The 18,779-nt window shown below is 39.9% G+C and overlaps 1 protein-coding gene across 5 annotated transcripts in view; it reads right to left on the bottom strand.

The window, feature by feature from the left end:
• Positions 1 to 18,779, bottom strand: part of LOC141993116 (ubiquitin carboxyl-terminal hydrolase 12-like) — a 78,130-nt gene that overhangs the window by 39,361 nt on the left and 19,990 nt on the right. For 3 of the 5 annotated variants that reach the window (XM_074962426.1, XM_074962427.1, XM_074962425.1), the window contains exons 3-8: positions 16,581 to 16,794; positions 15,254 to 15,480; positions 13,831 to 13,907; positions 12,746 to 12,829; positions 9,419 to 9,616; positions 6,773 to 6,851 (exon numbers count right to left, since the gene is read on the bottom strand). In XM_074962426.1, the coding sequence (XP_074818527.1) occupies positions 6,773 to 6,851; positions 9,419 to 9,616; positions 12,746 to 12,829; positions 13,831 to 13,907; positions 15,254 to 15,480; positions 16,581 to 16,794 (879 nt within the window). Of the gene's footprint in view, positions 1 to 2,098; positions 2,164 to 6,772; positions 6,852 to 9,418; positions 9,617 to 12,745; positions 12,830 to 13,830; positions 13,908 to 15,253; positions 15,481 to 16,580; positions 16,795 to 18,779 lie in introns of all 5 variants that reach the window. The other 2 variants (XM_074962428.1, XM_074962429.1) reach the window with 2 other exon arrangements.

Here is an 18,779-nt window from a genome sequence, read left to right as displayed (position 1 = left end):
GGCAGCAAGAGCTAATCCCATGTAAGACTGAATTTGATTTGGCAGTCAATGGGGAGCCAGTACAGAGACTGAAACACTGGAATGAATGCTCATGACCTCTGTTGCTAAGCAGACAATGGTTCCTTTAGTATTTTAAAATGCCTTTAGGTCACACGATCCACCAGGATAAGAGAATGGCCTGAGGTGGGGAGCCAAGAGGAAATCAGTCTAGAGTGACTGAAGCTGTAATCTCCTCTACTATCCCCAAAATAGAAGATTTGGGAACCAGAGAGAAACTAAGAATAGGAAAGAATCGGTGGGTGACCTTTAATACTATCCCACACAGCAGCAAAGATGGCCTTGGGATACCACAGAACCAAGATTCTAGGTCCAAAGAAGAAACTTTGAGTGGAGGAAACAGGGAACATTCTCTGCTTGAACACAGAGGAAGGCCCCAAGCTACAACTTGTGTAAGGAACCTCATTAACACCAAAATGGCTATTAGTACAGAATAGGCAGGAAGTACAGTCCTTGGTATGAAGGAGCCTCTCAGAATAGGTAACATCTTGGTTCTGAGCTCACAGATCCATATGGAGTCAAATATTCAGGACAAAAACCTGGCCTTTTCTTTTTTTCCTTTCTCTACACTTCAGTTCTGAGGGAGAGAGCAATGGCACTGAGGCATCACGGTACTTGGGCCAAAGCGAGTATTTCCCTCATCAGATCAGGGGTCTCTTGGGATTCAGACTTCCACATGGCATTAAGCAAGGAATAAAGGCTCAATGCCAACTCAAACATCATACTGAGCTGCTTTAAGGGTGTATCCAGAGCTGAGATTCCTGGTCCTTTTGAGCCCTCAGGGTTAAGGTAGCACAAAAGGCATTTTTCAGTATGTGCACCTCAGTGGGACACAGGCAGCATTACATATGCAGGGCTGTTTAGCACATTTTCACATTACAATGGGCATCATTTGAAGCTGGTTACCTTGCCAGCTATCCTATGAAAATAAAAGGTGCCCAGTACAGAGAAACAATTCACACACAAATTAACTGCAACGATGTAACTACACTATTCTAGCTATAATTAAAAGCAGGAGAGTTTAGTAACAACCTAAAACACAGCAAACAGAAAGGCAGCTGGAGAAATCTAAAGGGACTCCAATTAGACATCCATCAGGAACTAGAGTACAGCACTGTAGCTCCATATATAATGTTCAGGCTGAATGATCAGTACCACAAGGGAACTTGCCTGCAGCTCCAACCACCAAAGCTTTCTAGAAGTTTCCAGTTAAGAAAATGCAAAGTGCACAGGCTGAATCAAGCATGTGAATTTATACAGTTGATACCCAAAGAACCACCAATTTGTTCCTTAGTATGTTTATGTGCATGAGGAACAAATTGGTTCTCTGAATATTGCCTGCACAGATCCAGCAACTTCAGCAACTGGTCTGGTGGTCTACTGCGAAAGCACTAGTCATAAAAATGAAAGCTGCCTGTAGGTGCACTCAATTTTGAAGAGAATGTACATTACCTACTTGTTTAGGCCAGTACTTTTCTTTTTCCCCACCCACCTTATGAGCCTGGGGCAACACACACTTGGTAAGTTGCCAGAAAGATGCAACAAACACAAAATGGAATTACAAAGGATATGATTTGAAACAAGACATGCATTATGTCGTGTGAAAATCCAAATTCCTCAAATGCATGCGTTTCAAAATGCTCTGAAGTTCTGGGGAGAAGTATACAGGACAAATAAGCGTATATTTTTCCAAAGTTCTTTACCCAGAAAGCCTTGTATATGAATATTCAGGAAAGAAAGATCAGTCATTCTAACAGAAAAAATACTCACAAAAGCATATTCACCAACAGACTTAATATAATTATCTGGCAGCTCTGCAAACATTCTCTGCTGTTTAATTTAACTTAAATACCAACTAGTTTACCATGAAATCAAGTCTATTTCCACTATCTAGCATTTTGAATATAACCTGGAAATATTCTTATAGATTCACTTATCCCACAGATATTTTTAAATTCTTTGATAGCATAGCTATATATCCTAACTCATTTCCACATTCACAGATTAACAAATTAGAAACAGAAAATAACTATTTGATTACCTTGTCTCCTCCCCCTTCCATAGCAGGATTGTTTTCCACCAATATACTCAAGAGTTTTGTCCAGCCTAGTTTTAAAGTAACAATCAGTTGATGTTTCCACCAATTCTCTTTGGGAGACTGTTCTACATCTTAACTAACCTGATATTAAGGGTTTTTTTGTTTTTTTTTTGCTTTGCTATTGAACCTAAGTTTTCTTTTGATCATTTTCTGGTCCACCCAAAACAATACCTTTCCCTCCACAGCATTTACAACTCTCAAATAATAGTAAGAGTTATTGCTCTCCCGAGTAACTATTAGCTATGCTACAAATTCGTTCTTTTCATCTTTCCTCATAATTTGGGGGAACCAATGTGGATAGACACTCTCCCCTCTATTCCATATAGACATTTACACTGTGCTGCATCATTTTTGGTTGCTACAATGTGACAGCTTGCCAAGCTAATAGCATAGAAAAGTGCATTTACCCATATTGCTTTCAAGTAATTTGGCTTTGTATATTATTCTATTTGAAGTCATTTGCCTTTGGTATTTGACATGTGACAGGTTTTCACATATACTGTAATAATACACTTTTACCTAAATAACTTTCATTTACCTGATATTTTACTTGAAACTTGAACCTTCATCCAAGCAAAAATAAAACACGACTCTTTCACTTTTATTGCATTTAGCAAATCTTCAGACTAGTAAAAGAAGAGTAAGCTGCTTCCAATTTACATTTCAGATCCAAAAAATCATAGCATTTATAACAAAAAGGTGACAAAGCTTTTTGAAGTCTTACATTATGAAACCAATAGAGACAAAAAGATTTATCCTCTGCTCTTTTACAACTTGGCAAAGCATGCACAGAGGCTTTGGAGTTATCTGTCAGCAGACTCAGGAAGACAACTTTCTTCACTTTATATGTGTTTCACACTTAGCAGATTAAATCTCCAGGGCTTGAAAAGACTACTTGCCTACTTGTCCCTGGTGTGCAGGGACTTCCCCTGGCAAATAATAAGGTCTATGCCTGCTACTTCTGCAGAATCTAAGCTTTATTTTTATAAATTACTTTTTCATGCCTCATGATTGTGAACATATCTTTCTGAATTTGACCTGATGAAGTATTGAGTTTCCTGCAGTTTCTCTGTGATGCTAAGCAGCAGCAACATGACAGGAAACCAAAATGGTCAGTTTCAGAGCTACAAATCAAAATCTTGTGGGGAGCAATGAAACTGACAATCATTTCAATTTCACTCTGTAGTTTCTTGGACAAGCTAGAGCAGCAGCAGCAGGGAGCAAAGCTTTTTACGGGAACAGAGGACTCACAAAAGGAAACGGGATGGGCAGAGCTGCAGACAGACCCTGATCCTGCTGCAGCGTAGGTCACCCCATCTCACTAATCATTACAGTAGTCAGGATGATTCCCAAAAACACATTATTTGGGGCAGGGTTGCTGAATCTGGGGTTGGAGGGCATAGGTGGGGAATGGACAGGAGAGACATTGCTTTTCTGACAGAGGAGGGTGGGAGGGGAGTTTCAAGTTTAGCAGGCACCTATCAGTTAGAAGCAGATATGAAAGACAGTCATTGAGTGGAGTTTCTTGGTGGGAATATTCTACACTCTTCCCAGTGCGACTGGACTTCAACAGGACTTTCATGCCTGGACTTCACTTATGCCAAACATTTCCATCCCTAATTTTTCAACTGTGACTTTCAGAACATATGGGATAGAAACTTGTTTTAAATGAAAACTCTCATCCTGCAGAAACTGATGACAAAATCCCCTGCCCTGCAGCTGCCACTCCCCTCCCCCTAATATGGGAAGGCTTCCCACTTGTCAGGGGATTTTTCAACTGCTGAATCTCCAGCTTTATAAGAACTACATTCTGTATTCCCAATCCTGAGGAGCACAGTGAAGATTCAAGAGAGAAACAACTCACACAGACTATACTATTTTCAGATCAATGAGATTATGAGGTAAACAATAAAATTTCAGGTTACTTTAAAGCATGACTCAGGTAAGAAAAGTGAATGAAAATCTGGCATCTTTGGAGAAGACAAATCTACTCTGTGTGTCTTCATGCACAGAGGCTTTGGAGTTATCTGTCAGCAGACTCAGGAAGACTTTAGAAAAGCTGGACGTGCACAAGTCCATGGGGCCGGACGAGTTGCATCCGAGAGTGCTGAAGGAATTGGCGGCTGTGATTGCAGAGCCCTTGGCCATTATCTTTGAAAACTCGTGGCGAACGGGGGAAGTCCCGGATGACTGGAAAAAGGCTAATGTAGTGCCAATCTTTAAAAAAGGGAAGAAGGAGGATCCTGGGAATTACAGGCCAGTCAGCCTCACCTCAGTCCCTGGAAAAATCATGGAGCAGGTCCTCAAAGAATCAATCCTGAAGCACTTACATGAGAGGAAAGTGATCAGGAACAGTCAGCATGGATTCACCAAGGGAAGGTCATGCCTGACTAATCTAATCGCCTTTTATGATGAGATTACTGGTTCTGTGGATGAAGGGAAAGCAGTGGATGTATTGTTTCTTGACTTTAGCAAAGCTTTTGACACGGTCTCCCACAGTATTCTTGTCAGCAAGTTAAGGAAGTATGGGCTGGATGAATGCACTATAAGGTGGGTAGAAAGCTGGCTAGATTGTCGGGCTCAACGGGTAGTGATCAATGGCTCCATGTCTAGTTGGCAGCCGGTGTCAAGTGGAGTGCCCCAGGGGTCGGTCCTGGGGCCGGTTTTGTTCAATAACTTCATAAATGATCTGGAGGATGGTGTGGATTGCACTCTCAGCAAATTTGCGGATACTAAACTGGGAGGAGTGGTAGATACGCTGGAGGGGAGGGATAGGATACAGAAGGACCTAGACAAATTGGAGGATTGGGCCAAAAGAAATCTGATGAGGTTCAATAAGGATAAGTGCAGGGTCCTGCACTTAGGATGGAAGAATCCAATGCACCGCTACAGACTAGGGACCGAATGGCTAGGCAGCAGTTCTGCGGAAAAGGACCTAGGGGTGACAGTGGACGAGAAGCTGGATATGAGTCAGCAGTTTGCCCTTGTTGCCAAGAAGGCCAATGGCATTTTGGGATGTATAAGTAGGGGCATAGCGAGCAGATCGAGGGACGTGATCGTTCCCCTCTATTCGACACTGGTGAGGCCTCATCTGGAGTACTGTGTCCAGTTTTGGGCCCCACACAACAAGAAGGATGTGGATAAATTGGAGAGAGTCCAGCGAAGGGCAACAAAAATGATTAGGGGTCTAGAGCACATGACTTATGAGGAGAGGCTGAGGGAGCTGGGATTGTTTAGTCTGCAGAAGAGAAGAATGAGGGGGGATTTGATAGCTGCTTTCAACTACCTGAAAGGGGGTTCCAAAGAGGATGGCTCTAGACTGTTCTCAATGGTAGCAGATGACAGAACGAGGAGTAATGGTCTCAAGTTGCAATGGGGGAGGTTTAGATTGGATATTAGGAAAAACTTTTTCACTAAGAGGGTGGTGAAACACTGGAATGCGTTACCTAGGGAGGTGGTAGAATCTCCTTCCTTAGAGGTTTTTAAGGTCAGGCTTGACAAAGCCCTGGCTGGGATGATTTAACTGGGAATTGGTCCTGCTTCGAGCAGGGGGTTGGACTAGATGACCTTCTGGGGTCCCTTCCAACCCTGATATTCTATGATTCTATGATTCTAGACCAAGCCAGCACACATGCAAGAGATTAAACTGTATTCTGTTCTTACTCATGGTTCAGTACTATTGCCATCAGTGTTTTCAGACAGAGAAATTTTGCTTTGGCCCATAAAATGAGCAAATCTGACATGGAAGATGTTGACAAAGAATATAAAACAACATGGCTATTTTATGGCCTCTTTAAAAACCATACATGTTTTTAAAGGGATTACCTCGGTGCTATTACTAATCAGAGTTTGGACTTATTTTAAGGAGTGATCTAAAAAAGGCCAAGAGATAAACCTTCATGTTTTTACAATACAGCTCAATGGGATATGCAACAAAATGCTACCACATGTGTGTATATATTTTAGATACATACGCAAAACATTTATAGGCAAAATATTTTGTGGAGTACAAAATAAGTTTATTTTAGCTAAAGTATATCTAAATACTCTGCTAAAGATCAAAAATCCTATGGATATCTTCAGTAGCTACCTACCCATGTGCTCACAAGTCTCTGATTTTCTAACTCTTTCCACAGTTCTTGCTACCTGTCTGCGGCAAAAATCAAGAATCCTTCCTTTCACATACTCTTAACGTACAAAAGAAGATGAATGGGTGTTGAATTTAGTGTTGAGCTACAGCGATCAGAAATATTTAGGATCAAGCCGTTGACTCTAGAAAGCAAACTGGTCTCAAGAGAGAGCCTGAGATATGGGAAAAAATACCCTGGTGTTTTACATTCTTAACAGGACAGTTGTGGTTGTACCAAATAGATGTCATCCTCAGTCTTCTGCCAAGTGACTAATGCAGCCCCTCAGTTGAGCACGGTTCTACAAGTCAATTATATATACACAAATCTACTCAGAACTTGATGAGGATGCCCCATACACAGATTTTGTTACAAATCTTTCATGGATGCAAAATGAATTCCTAGATACTGAAATAGGATCCCTGCACTTAGCTGGAAAATGGTACTGTCAATATTGTTTTCACAACATAAAAGCAATCTGTACACCTACCTCTACAATGTCGTCGTCAAACAGCAACCAAAAGCCATGGCTCTTCACTATGGTGATATAATGTCCACGGTTTGGACCGCTGTCAGGAAAAATGTCAAAGATTTATTACACTGATGCCTACATATGAAAAATGAAACATTTGTAAATAACTCAAGCTATTATAGGTGGAGCTGATAATGCCACCTACAGTTAAGGTTCACCAATACTTTCCAGTGTAAGACCTTATTTTCAATTGCCTATAACTTTGCCCAACCTTAACAGTTTGCCAAAACCTTAACACGCTGGGTATCTACCTCAGATTTACTTAAAAATAAAGAAAATAAAATTTCATCAAAAATGGTTCCATACAATGGTTTGGGTGAGAACCTTTAGGGTCTCTGCTCTGGAGCAAGGATTTGATATTTAGAAACAGGAATGTGCCATTTGCGATTCTCATGAAAAAATGCTCACATCAGCCAAGTTACAAACCTTTGGGGGAAAAAAATCTTAGTTTGTGCTTGTTAGAGACACATTAGAGTTTGACAGCTACGTTCTCTGAAGATTCCATCTGTACTGAGCATGCTTCAGACCAGAGCTGCAGGCACTCAGCTAGACTTTCTGTGCCATTGCTGCTTCCTGTTGTTGTGGCACTATCACCAGAACCGAGTGCAGAGAGGCCCTCTCGTGTGTGCTCTCAGTACTCTCCGGTTGGAAGTGTGGTGGAGGAAGCTGCCAGATCCGAATGCAGCAGGGACAAGAGCCAGATCAGATGGGTAAGGGTTGCAAAGGAAGTAGATTGGGACAAGGAATTTTTGGAGTGTAATAATATACATTAGCACTAGGTAAGCCACCAACTGCTGACCTCAGACAGTGAGGGAGCAAGTTAAGGATAAAACAAGAAACTAAATTCTCACTTTTTCTGGCTTTATTTTGTGTTTAATTTAGGATCAGAATAACACAAACATAAAATAACATAGTTTTCTTAAAGGACTTTACTGTGTATGGGGAAAGTGATTCTGTAGCCCCATTCAGTGTTATGAACTTACTGGATTAACAACTTCTGCTTTAGAATGAATGTGTAAATTAAAGTGAAGTTATCAAAGCAAAATATTTTAAACAGATGTTTTAAAAGATCTAAAATATATAGAAAATAAATTTGTACCTGGTCTATCCTGATATGTTAAGTTCCAGCCTGATACAAGTTTACAATAGAGCTGTGGAACTCCTAAAAAAGCCAGTGTTTACAAAACAGCAGCTCTAGAGCACAACTGGTGACCCCTTCAATAAGGCAAAGTCACACTAACTGCCATTTCTATATATCATTACTGAAAGCTGTATTTATGCTTATTGGAATGTGTGTCACAGATAGCAAACCTAGGAACCAGCCTTGCAGACTCACAAGAGAAAGTTTGCAGGATAGGATCCTTTTTTTTTTACATCATCAGTATGTTGTATGAAAATGTATTTCAGAACTATATCACAATCTCTGAACCATGTACAGCACAGACAGCATAAATAAATTCAGCAGATACCGGCATGTGTCGGTTTTGCTGGCTCTCTAATTTTGACACTGATCCTTTGGAAATATTCTATAGACCTTACGCTAGATTTCCAACTAGTTAAGATTTACCCCCCACTCCAAAAAAACAAAGAACACATAATCCCCGACCATCCCATTCTAAAGCCTGGTCTAATCTGAAGCATATCATCAGCATAGCTTCAGGGTTGTAAAAAACCATACCTCAACCGACATATCTATACTGACATAACCCCCAGCATACACACAGTTATGTTGACCCAAATAGTCTTCTTTTGACGTAGCTAGCTTTGTTCGCAGAGGTGTCCCTACACCAACAGAAAAACCTCTTCTGTTGGTGTAGGCTGTGTCTACTCTACAGGGCTATCCCGGCCTAGCTATGCTAGTACAGTCTCAACATAGTGTAAACATATCCCATTTTTGACTTCTGTGAGTAACATTTTATCTTTTCTTATATAATGCAGTGTTTGCAATGGCTTTTCTATTTGCATCAAGTTTTTTATAAAAAATATTTGTTTTTCAATTATTTTAATTCGGTTTTAATCATGCTGGATCAAATCTGTGCAGCTGATTTAAAAAGCAGTATGCAATCTAACCACTTGGTGGCACCAGCATTTTTAAAAAAAATTTAATGATCTAGCAAGTCGCAACATACAAACTGATTCTATTTTGAGAACTTAGTTATTCCAAGAATTGCTTTATTTCATTTAGCTTTCCTGGAAGCTTTAGCATGTTTTAAAGCTACATAAAAAGAGCAAGGCTGAGCCTGTGCACACTGAATAGAAAAATAGGCTGAAAATATTTTAAAAAAAATGTTTAAATGTAAAAACATGTAAAAACCTTTTTATTCCTTCAGTTAATTAGCTTAGATGTTGCTGAGATTGTTCTACATTGTCAGCTGCTGCAGTGGTATTCAAATGTACATGAATGACCAGGTGAGTTAATTTTCATGGATCGGGTTTCAGAGTAGCAGCCCTGTTAGTCTGTATTCGCAAAAAGAAAAGGAGTACTTGTGGCACCTTAGAGACTAACCAATTTATTGAGCATAAGCTTTCGTGAGCTACAGCTCACTTCACTGGATGCATTTTCATGGAAACTCGTGTAAAACTCAGAAAGCATTGGAGACATACCTGCCACAGTGAACTACTACAGCCACAAGGTCATACATTCTGTCAGGGTTTGTAGCATCTCCTGAAGTATTAAAGAGCCGAAGCTCCAAGGGAAAGACTACACGGTAGGAGAGTTTGGTGTATCGATGCAGCTGGTCCATGTATTTGAACCTTTTTAAGTGCAGAGCTAGAATCATGGGCAACTTCTTCACTCTCATTCTGGACCATAAAATATATTAAACATAGAACATCACATTAGAAAATACCCCTTACATTAGATAAACCTTTTAAAAGAAAATAATTAGAATTTGTGTTTAAACGATTAAAAAAAGTTTAATCGGAAATTCAGTTTTAATGAAGATGATTTGTGAAGAGCTGCTTTTTATACAAGCATTTTGGTACAAGTGGGAAAGATTTATAGCACAACTGACATCCACATGCAAGACAGCTGCTTGCCTATGCTGAACAAATCAGCTTTCATCATATCAGGGAAAGTGAAAAATGGAATAAACCTCTGTCCTTCAGGCCTGGCTTCTATTAACTACGAAATGAAAAAAATAGATTTTCTACAACATCTGTGGCTGAAGGGGAAAATGTTCTGGAGGCGTCAAACTGATTACAACTAACAGGGAAAAAGGAGTGATGTCTGGTAGTTCTTTAGGGGACGAATGCGAAACTGACCGTTTGGGATCTCCTCTGATTGTAGGAGCTGCTCTGAATTTATATTTTCCCTGCCATTTCCCCACCTAGAATGTCAGTTATTCTGTTGTTTCAAAGAATTGCCATTGGATTAATATTGTAAATTTACTGGGGCTGTCAAGCGATTAAAAAAATTAAACACGATTAATCACACGATTTAAAAAAAACTGCAATTGCGTGATTAATTGCGCTGCTAAACAATAGAATACCATTTATTTAAATATTTTTGGATGTTTTCTACATTTTAAAATATATTGGTTTCAATTACAACACAGAGTACAGAGTACAAAGTGTACAGTGCTCACTTTATATTTATTTTTGATTACAAATATTTGCACTGTAAAAAAACAAAAACAGTATTTTTGAATTCACCTTATGCAAGTAGTATAGTGCAATCTTTTTATCATGAAAGTTGAGCTTAGAAATGTAGAATTATGTACAAAAAAATAACTGCATTCAAAAATAAAACAATGCAAAAACTTTAGAGCGGGGTGGGCAAACTTTTTGGCCCGAGGGCCATATCTGGGTACAGAAATTGTATGGTGGGCCATGATTGCTCACGAAATTGGGACTTGGGGTGCAGGAGGGGGTGAGGGCTCTGGCTGGGGGTGTGGGCTCTGGGGTGTGTCCAGAAATGAGGAGTTCAGGGTGCGGGAGGGGTCTCTAGGCTGGGGTTGGGATGGGGGGGGTGAGGGCTCTGGGGTGGGGCTGAGGATGAGGGTTTGGGGGAGCAGGAGGGTGCTCCGTGCTGGGACCGAGGTGTTGGGAGGGCAGGAGGGGAATCAGGGGTGGGGCATCGGGTTGGGGCATGGGAGGGGGTCAGGGGTGCAGGCTCTAGGGTGTGTTTACCTCAAGCAACTCCCAGAAGCAGCAGCATGTTCCCACTCTGGCTCCTACATGGAGGCACAATTCTGCATGCCGCCCCGTCTGCAGGCACCACCCCTGCAGCTCCCATTGGCCCACCGACCCATGTGGTTCCCGGCCAATGGGAGTTGAGGGGGTGGCGCTTGGGGCAGGGGCAGCGTGCGGAACCCCCTGGCTGCCCCTACGCGTAGGAGCCGGAGTGGGGACATGCTGCTGCTTCTGGGAGCCGCGTGGAGCGAGGCAAGCCTCCAACCCCGCTCCCCTGCTGGAGCAGGGCAAGCTCCGGACCCTGCTCCTCAACAGGAGCTCGAGGGCCGGATTAAAATGTCTGGAGGGCCAGATGCGGCCCCCAGGCCGTAGTTTGCCCACCCCTGCTTTAGCGCCTACAAGTCCACTCAGTCCTACTTCAGCCAATCACTCAAACAAGTTTGGTGACAATTTGCAGGAGATAATGCTGTCCGCTTCTTGTTTACGTCACTTGAAAGTGAGAACAGGCATTCGCATGGCACTGTTGTAGCCAGCATCGCAAGATATTTACATGCCAGATGCGCTAAAGATTCTTATGTCCCTTCATGCTTCAACCACCATTCCAGAGGACATGTGTCCATGCTAATGACAGGTTCTGCTCGATAACTCGATTCAAAGCAGACCGGACTGATGCATTTTCGTTTTCATCATCTGAGTCAGATGCCACCAGTAGAAGGCTGATTTTCTTTTTTGGAGGTTTGGGTTCTGTAGTTTCCACATCAGAGTGTTGCTCTTTTAAGACTTCTGAAAGCATGCTCCACACCTCGTCTCTCTCATATTTTGGATGGCATTCAGATTCTTAAACCTTGGGTCAAGTGCTGTAGCTATTTTTAGAAATAACACGTTGGTACCTTCTTTGTGTTTTGTCAAATCTGCTGTGAAAGTGTTCTTAAGACGAACATGTGCTGGGTCATCATCCGAGACTGCTATAACATGAAATATATGGCAGAATGTGGGTAAAACAGAACAGGAGACATACAATTCTCCCTCAAGGAGTTCAGATTTTTGATTCAATTTGATTCAATTCAAATTTAATGAATGTATTTTTTTAATGAGCGTCATCAGCATGGAAGCATGTCCTCTGGAATGGTGGCCGAAGCATGAAGGGGCATACGAATGTTTAGAATATCTGGCACGTAAATACCTTGCAACCACCTGCTACAAAAGTGCAATGCCATGCAAAAATTTGCCTGTTCTCACCTTCAGGTAAATAAGAAGCAGGCAGCAGTATCTCCCATAAATGTAAATAAATTTGTTTTTTTTTAGCGATTGGCTGAACAAGAAGTAGGACTGAGTGGATTTGTAGGCTCTAAAGTTTTACACTGTTTTGTTTTTGAGTGCAGTTATATAACAAAAAAAAATCTACTTTTGTAAGTTACACTTTCACGATAAAGAGATTGCACTTCAGTACTTGTATGAGGTGAACTGAAAAATAAGATTTCTTTTGTATATCATTTTTACAGTGCAAATATTTGTAATCAAAATAATATAAAGTAAGCACTGTTCACTTTGTATGCTATGTTGTAATAGAAATCAATATATTTAAAAATGAGAAAAACATCCAAAAATATTTAATAAATTTCAATTGGTATTCTATTGTTTAACAGTACGATTGTGATTAATTTTTTAAATCGCAATTCATTTTTTTGAGTTAATCACATGAGTTAACTGTGATTAATCAACAGCTCTAAAATTTACACTAACATATGTCCCCACCAAGAGAGAACATTAACATTTTCCAGCATATCCTAACCTTACCTCTTCTGTGCTTCCTGTTTACTGCGACACTGCTCACAGTAATATTTATATTCACTGCATAAAGTCTCAGTATTACTGAACCCCCTGTGGAAGTTGAGAGCAAAAAAAAAAAAAAAGAATTACAAACACGTGGGAACCTTAGTCAAAACCTCTACTTAACACTTTACTATCCTGCTGCTATCACAGAAAAGAAATATACCCCAGATGAAGATTTCTCTCTTAAACAAGTTTCAAAGCCGTGTTAGTCTGTATTCGCAAAAAGAAAAGGAGTACTTGTGGCACCTTAGAGACTAACCAATTTATTTGAGCATAAATAAACTTGAGCATAAACTTGTCCCAGTCTCATGTTGTGGGATCTAAGATTCCAGCCGAGGAAATTTGGATATGGCTCCCTTCAGAACATGAACTGGCCAGTATCTGATCATCAGTCAGACCAAGGGGTAGAGTACACAGCAGTATAGGCTGTCATGGGTTTTGGTTGTACAATTATCTAGTTCACACCTATTGTGTGATATCTGGGGACATGTACAAACATTAAAACTCATTAACACTGGCCATAATTTGCCCACAAAAGCACATAAGCACCCCCCAACTCACTCATCATTAGTGCCATTATCAGCTATTAAAAAGCTGGGTCCAATGGATGCATCTTGCAAAGTGCTGGGTTGATAAGCTTGGGCTTTGACAGGCTATCAGAGAGTGAATTCTAAAGGAGAGAGCTGTTCAACAAGAATGCCCTGTTGCCTGCCCTCAGAAGCTCAAGCATTCTTTGGCAAAGAGCAGGAGCATTTCAGCAAAATGCAGCAGCAGGATGACAAAGTAAAAATGTTTTGAAAACAAACAGGAATACTTAGTTTTGAGAAACTCTGAACACATGATGTAGCATTAACAGCCTTAGAAGACACAATTAAATGGATAATTCTTATAGTTTTGGTAGACTTTCTGTATAACAGGATCTTGAGCAGAATTTATTAGTTTACGGTAAGCTTGGGTCCTAAACTGCTGCACAACTGAATACCTAAGTAGCCACTCCATTCAGAATGTGTGCAGATGTGTTTCTTTCAACCAGATTCCTTTTCATTTACCTTAGGCAGTGTGTAATTGATGTATTTTGTTCCACATCAACCGATAGGTCCAGGAAGTCCTCATCTTTGCTACTAACCTTAAAAAAAAAAAAAAATACTTCATTGCAGCTTGGAATCTGGCAGGTTTAGAATTGCTTCAAGTCCCTGAAATGGTACAGATGTGATTGCAAGTAGGAAGCTTCAGAATTTGATGAATGTATAAATGCAGTAAGAGGCCCTTTCCTGCACTACTCAAGAAATACTGTAACAATCTGAAGTGTAGTTACAGTCCAAAAAGAGACTATGTAAAAAAAGAACCTCCTTGTACAACAACTTCCCCGTGTGCCTGCAAGTCATATCTGCCTATTTTACTGAAAAACCAAGTTTTTGCCACTGACGGCACTCAGACGGCTAGACAGGCTTTAAATGGATTCTATTCTACTTTGTACAGCAATACAATTATCTGCCATATTTCACTCTTCAGGATATGAGAGACAGAAAGAGCTGGATTTTCAGATGCTGGGGTGAGTGATAAGGCCTGGCCATTAGGAAAACAATCTTTTGACTTGTGAGCCAATCACATTTAGTCTCAAAATCCCTCAGAAAGAGCCCCATTTGGTGCCATTTTTTAGAAGTCCCTTTTTAGAGCATAACAATAATTTAGATTTAAAATGCTGACTAGTATTTGGAGCTATTTGAAAAAATGTTGCTATCCAATATTATACTAATTTTTCTTTTCCTCCCAATGGGGCTTTCATTTGTTTGAAATACTGTTAAACCAATGATTACATAGCTAAGTACAAATTCCCAGCCCAAAAGTGGTTCTTTCAGTTTCAGTCTTTCTGCTCCCTCCTTCATTCTCAACACAGTAATTATGGATTAACAACAAGAAATGTAATCTTTTGACTTGAAAACACGTGGTTAAAACACAAATTCATGAGTACCTTTCCCAGACTTGAAGAAGAGGTTTGTGTAGCTCAAAAGCTTCTCTCTTTCACCAACAGAAGTTGGTCCAATAAAAGATATTACCACACCTACCTAGCCTCTAACATCCTGACACCAACATGGCTACAGCACCACTGCAAATTTAACTATTGTAAGTAAATGGTGAGGAACTCTTGTGGAAACACAACATACACAATGACCGTCACAAGAAATTACAACAGGACAAAAAGGCGGCTCATACCAGCCAGGTGCAAACTGCTTTGGTGGAAATGGGGAGAGGGAAGGAAAGGACCCTGCACTTTTACTAAGAAACATACCTTCATGAGCATTAGTTTGAATGGACAGCTAATACAGTCATAAAATAGGTTAGGTTCAATTTTTAATCAGAAAATGTTCAATTTCATCTACCCTAATAAATGAAAAAAATTGTTTAGAACTAGGGAAAATGGCCCAGTGCCTTTTAAAATCAAATAAAGAGATGTTTTGTTTTTCAACATACAGCTTCACAGTTAAGACATCTGGTTTCGTTGGTTAGTGTTCCCTGGAAGATTTCATGGACCCATGTCAGATCAGTCTTGTCTCCTTCCTCACTCTCAATACTGCCATTCTGGAGTTTGCCATTCTGTTTCTCCTGTTTTTTCTCTTCTTGTAGTAAGTCAGCAATAGTGTTTAGTAGGTAGTTTAGAAATTCATGTGCATCTTGCTGCATATAATTATCAAATAACTCTGGAAAGGAAACGGAAAAGATTGGGAAGAATGAAAGAGCATAACAACAACGCTATTGTTAAAGCACAAACTTTATAAGGCCACTCTGCTCTTGTGAAGCACTGCATGTTCTTTTCTATACTTTTTACATTCTTTTAGCCACTGCTATTAGTTAACAGTATTTAACTCTCTAAATCATTTCAGTATACACTATGTTAAAGATGCTATACAGAACAGAGCTGTAATTATGTAGTTTTATGTAGTTCTAGCAACAGATGTTTTGGACTTCAGGTTACTCTCTCTTTTAGAAGGCAGCCTTCTAAAAATTAATTAAGCTCCTTAAGTTAAGGGCGGCTGGCCTGGCAAACATGTAAAATTGGCTTCATAGATTGTTTTGGGGAGTGAGGGTAAGATGAGTAAGTTCAGATGTGCTGCAAGGGACCACTGGTACATGAAGTCGAATATCTTACCTCACGAGGAAAATGAAAAAAATCCTATAACAGTAAATCAGTGATATCTTTTCAAGCCAAATCAGAGATTGTAAATTAACATGCACAAAGGCTCTTCACAACTAGTCCTGGGAAATAACCACTGGATTCCCAATACAAAGAGAGAAACTGATTACCCATTACTTTTTTCTTGCCCTGAATACAGCAGAGAAAGAGAGGGTGAGAGTGACTTTAAGCCACCTCTGAGCTTCCCTAATCTGGCCCTCTCTATGTGTGTACCCAGTTCATGGTACAACTTAAAGCATTGCCAGTGATGCTCTAAGTTGTAATGGCTTGTTACAGACCTCTATACTGGCACAGAATAGCCAGGGCATCAAAAGCTCCCTACCCGCTGTGTGATTGGCCGACATCAGGATGGAATCACTAAACCAGATGGAAAACCCACCTAAAATAAAGATACTTTACAGGGACCATCTACACACTCTTTATACTACACAAGTAGTGAAAATTCGTACCACATAAATTGGGGCATGAACCTTTTAAAATCCAGTTAGTAAAACTTGCTAAATGTCAGTCCCTAGATACACTTGAAAAGAGCTCAGGTTACTTAAAAATGAGCAGCCTAATATCCTAATATTGAAATTTGATCAGGTACTTCAGTTATTAATTTACCATTTTCTTTCCTCAACCGGGAAATAAATTTCTTGGGTGGGATGACCCCCACCTTCTTCTTTTGTGTGGCAATGCTGTTGAAGAGATCAGAGAGGCACGTAAGGAGGCTTTCCTTCTTCCGGGGCTGGACCTTGTATGCCAAAACTTTTTCCCGAAACGGACGACAAAAATAAAGTGCCTGTAGGACTGAGTTGCAGTAGCAGGTATTGCCAAACTGGTTAAAACAGAACAAGAAATATTTCCATTATTACACCTGTTAAAAAGAAACTAACAAAGAGAGACTGGGGAAGCTAAGGACAAACAACAGAGGGGTACAAAAACTAATATGTAGAGAAATATTTTTATGAAATTAAAAAACTTCATGACTACTTTTCTAACTGAGACATTCCATCTGAAATGCTGGAAACCTAAATCACAGCAACACGAGAACCAAAACGTGAACGACAGATCATGACAATTTCTTTGTCTGAACATAGCAAACTGCAACACAAAGTGTGAAAAACGAGATTTTTAAAATTTTGTCTATAGTTATATAATTAAGGAAGGTTTTCTGCATAAGATTTTTAGCATGATAGACCCATCCAAATTTTGGTGTTCTGAGCAATCACTTATTGCAAAGGTATTGATAACTCACATTTGTAATTCTGGCAAAGAAACAGACTAAAGACCTTTCTAATTAAATATCCATATGTTAACTAGAGAGGAAGTCTATTTTTATGGAAGATGTTACCATGGGCCTTTTAAAAAACTTTTTACTGTTATGAGCAGGAATCCTCAATAGTTATAGTGAGGAACATTCATAGTACTAGGAACATCTTACTAATAGAAAAAAGTAAAAGGAAACACTGAAAGAATACTTACTGAATTTGCATTCTTTACAACCGCAGGAGAGTTTTAAATGAAAACTATACAAAGGTTCATCAGTCAAGATATTTTTAAAAGTGACTTTTGGGACAGAACTTGATGAATCTTGAAAGGGCTTCATTTTCAGAAGCCCTTCCAAAGTGGCTCAATTTAGACATGCAAAAGCTAAGGCAACAGAGTCACTAGTAATTGTTTCAAATCTTGGCCATAATTCCCATCGGATGAGAGTAATTGAAAGTAAACATTAGATCGAACTGGTTTCAATCTTGGAAGCCCAGATAGTGGGTAAGTAAATTTTCTCAAACAAAGTTTCAATTACCACAATGCTTTATCAAAGACCCTCTCTAAAATAGACCAGAATTACAGTATCTGGGTAAATTAGGCCAAGCATCTTACACCTTTTAGAAAACAATGATCAAGAATGGTACATATTAATGAATAATGAGTATGTGCTGTGGATCAAATGGGAAATTTTAGCATTGATTATATGACCTAAAGATCAAAAGATTACCCTATATTTCAGGGGATTGAACTAATACTAGCAGAGTTTCATGTGGATCTTAACACACACCAATTTAAAGGTGGCATGACTGACAAGAGCAGCAGCTGGGTGGAACAGATTCTCTATTATGGGTGCTGAAGCAGTATTGCTTTCTCTCATTTCTTATGTAACTATGTTAATATAATACCTTTATCAAACTTACCCAGGATCTGGATCAAAGCAGTTGTTATCTTATCTGCAAGTTTTTTTCTGGTGGTAATTTAGTTAGTATTAAAATTCTATTTTATTTCACAAGCAACCACCATAGTTAATTTTATTGAGGGGAGGGCTATGTGTATGGGGGATAATCCAATGAATGTCTGCTAAGAGAAGGCTACTCCAGGGTTTGCCACAGGCAGGTAAAACTAGCGAGTGACAGCATGGTTATTAGTCCTGCACAGGCCTGAAGCTGCAATCACTGATGTGAAGAGGTGCCACTGAGAGACCTAAGCCCATAATGTGGACATAAGGAGCAAAATGACAAAATTGTGCTGGAAATGGCCCTCCTTGATGATCAATTTAGATAAGCTGTTACGAGCAGGACAGTGGGGTGGGAGGAAGTTTTGTTTCATGGTCTCTGTGTGTATATAATGTCTTCTGCAGTTTCCACAATATGCTATGCATCCGATGAAGTGAGCTGTAGCTCACGAAAGCTCATGCTCAAATAAACTGGTTAGTCTCTAAGGTGCCACAAGTACTCCTTTTCTTTTTTCTTTTTACGAATACAGACTAACACGGCTGTTACTCTGAAAAATGACAGGATGGTAACTGGTAGCATCACTGTATCCCTTGTG

The sequence above is a fragment of the Natator depressus genome, chromosome 9 (assembly GCF_965152275.1).
Source record: "Natator depressus isolate rNatDep1 chromosome 9, rNatDep2.hap1, whole genome shotgun sequence".
NCBI lineage: Eukaryota > Metazoa > Chordata > Testudines > Cheloniidae > Natator > Natator depressus.
The sequence above is the reverse complement of the archived record's forward strand: the minus strand, read 5'-3'. Positions and strand labels throughout refer to the sequence as shown.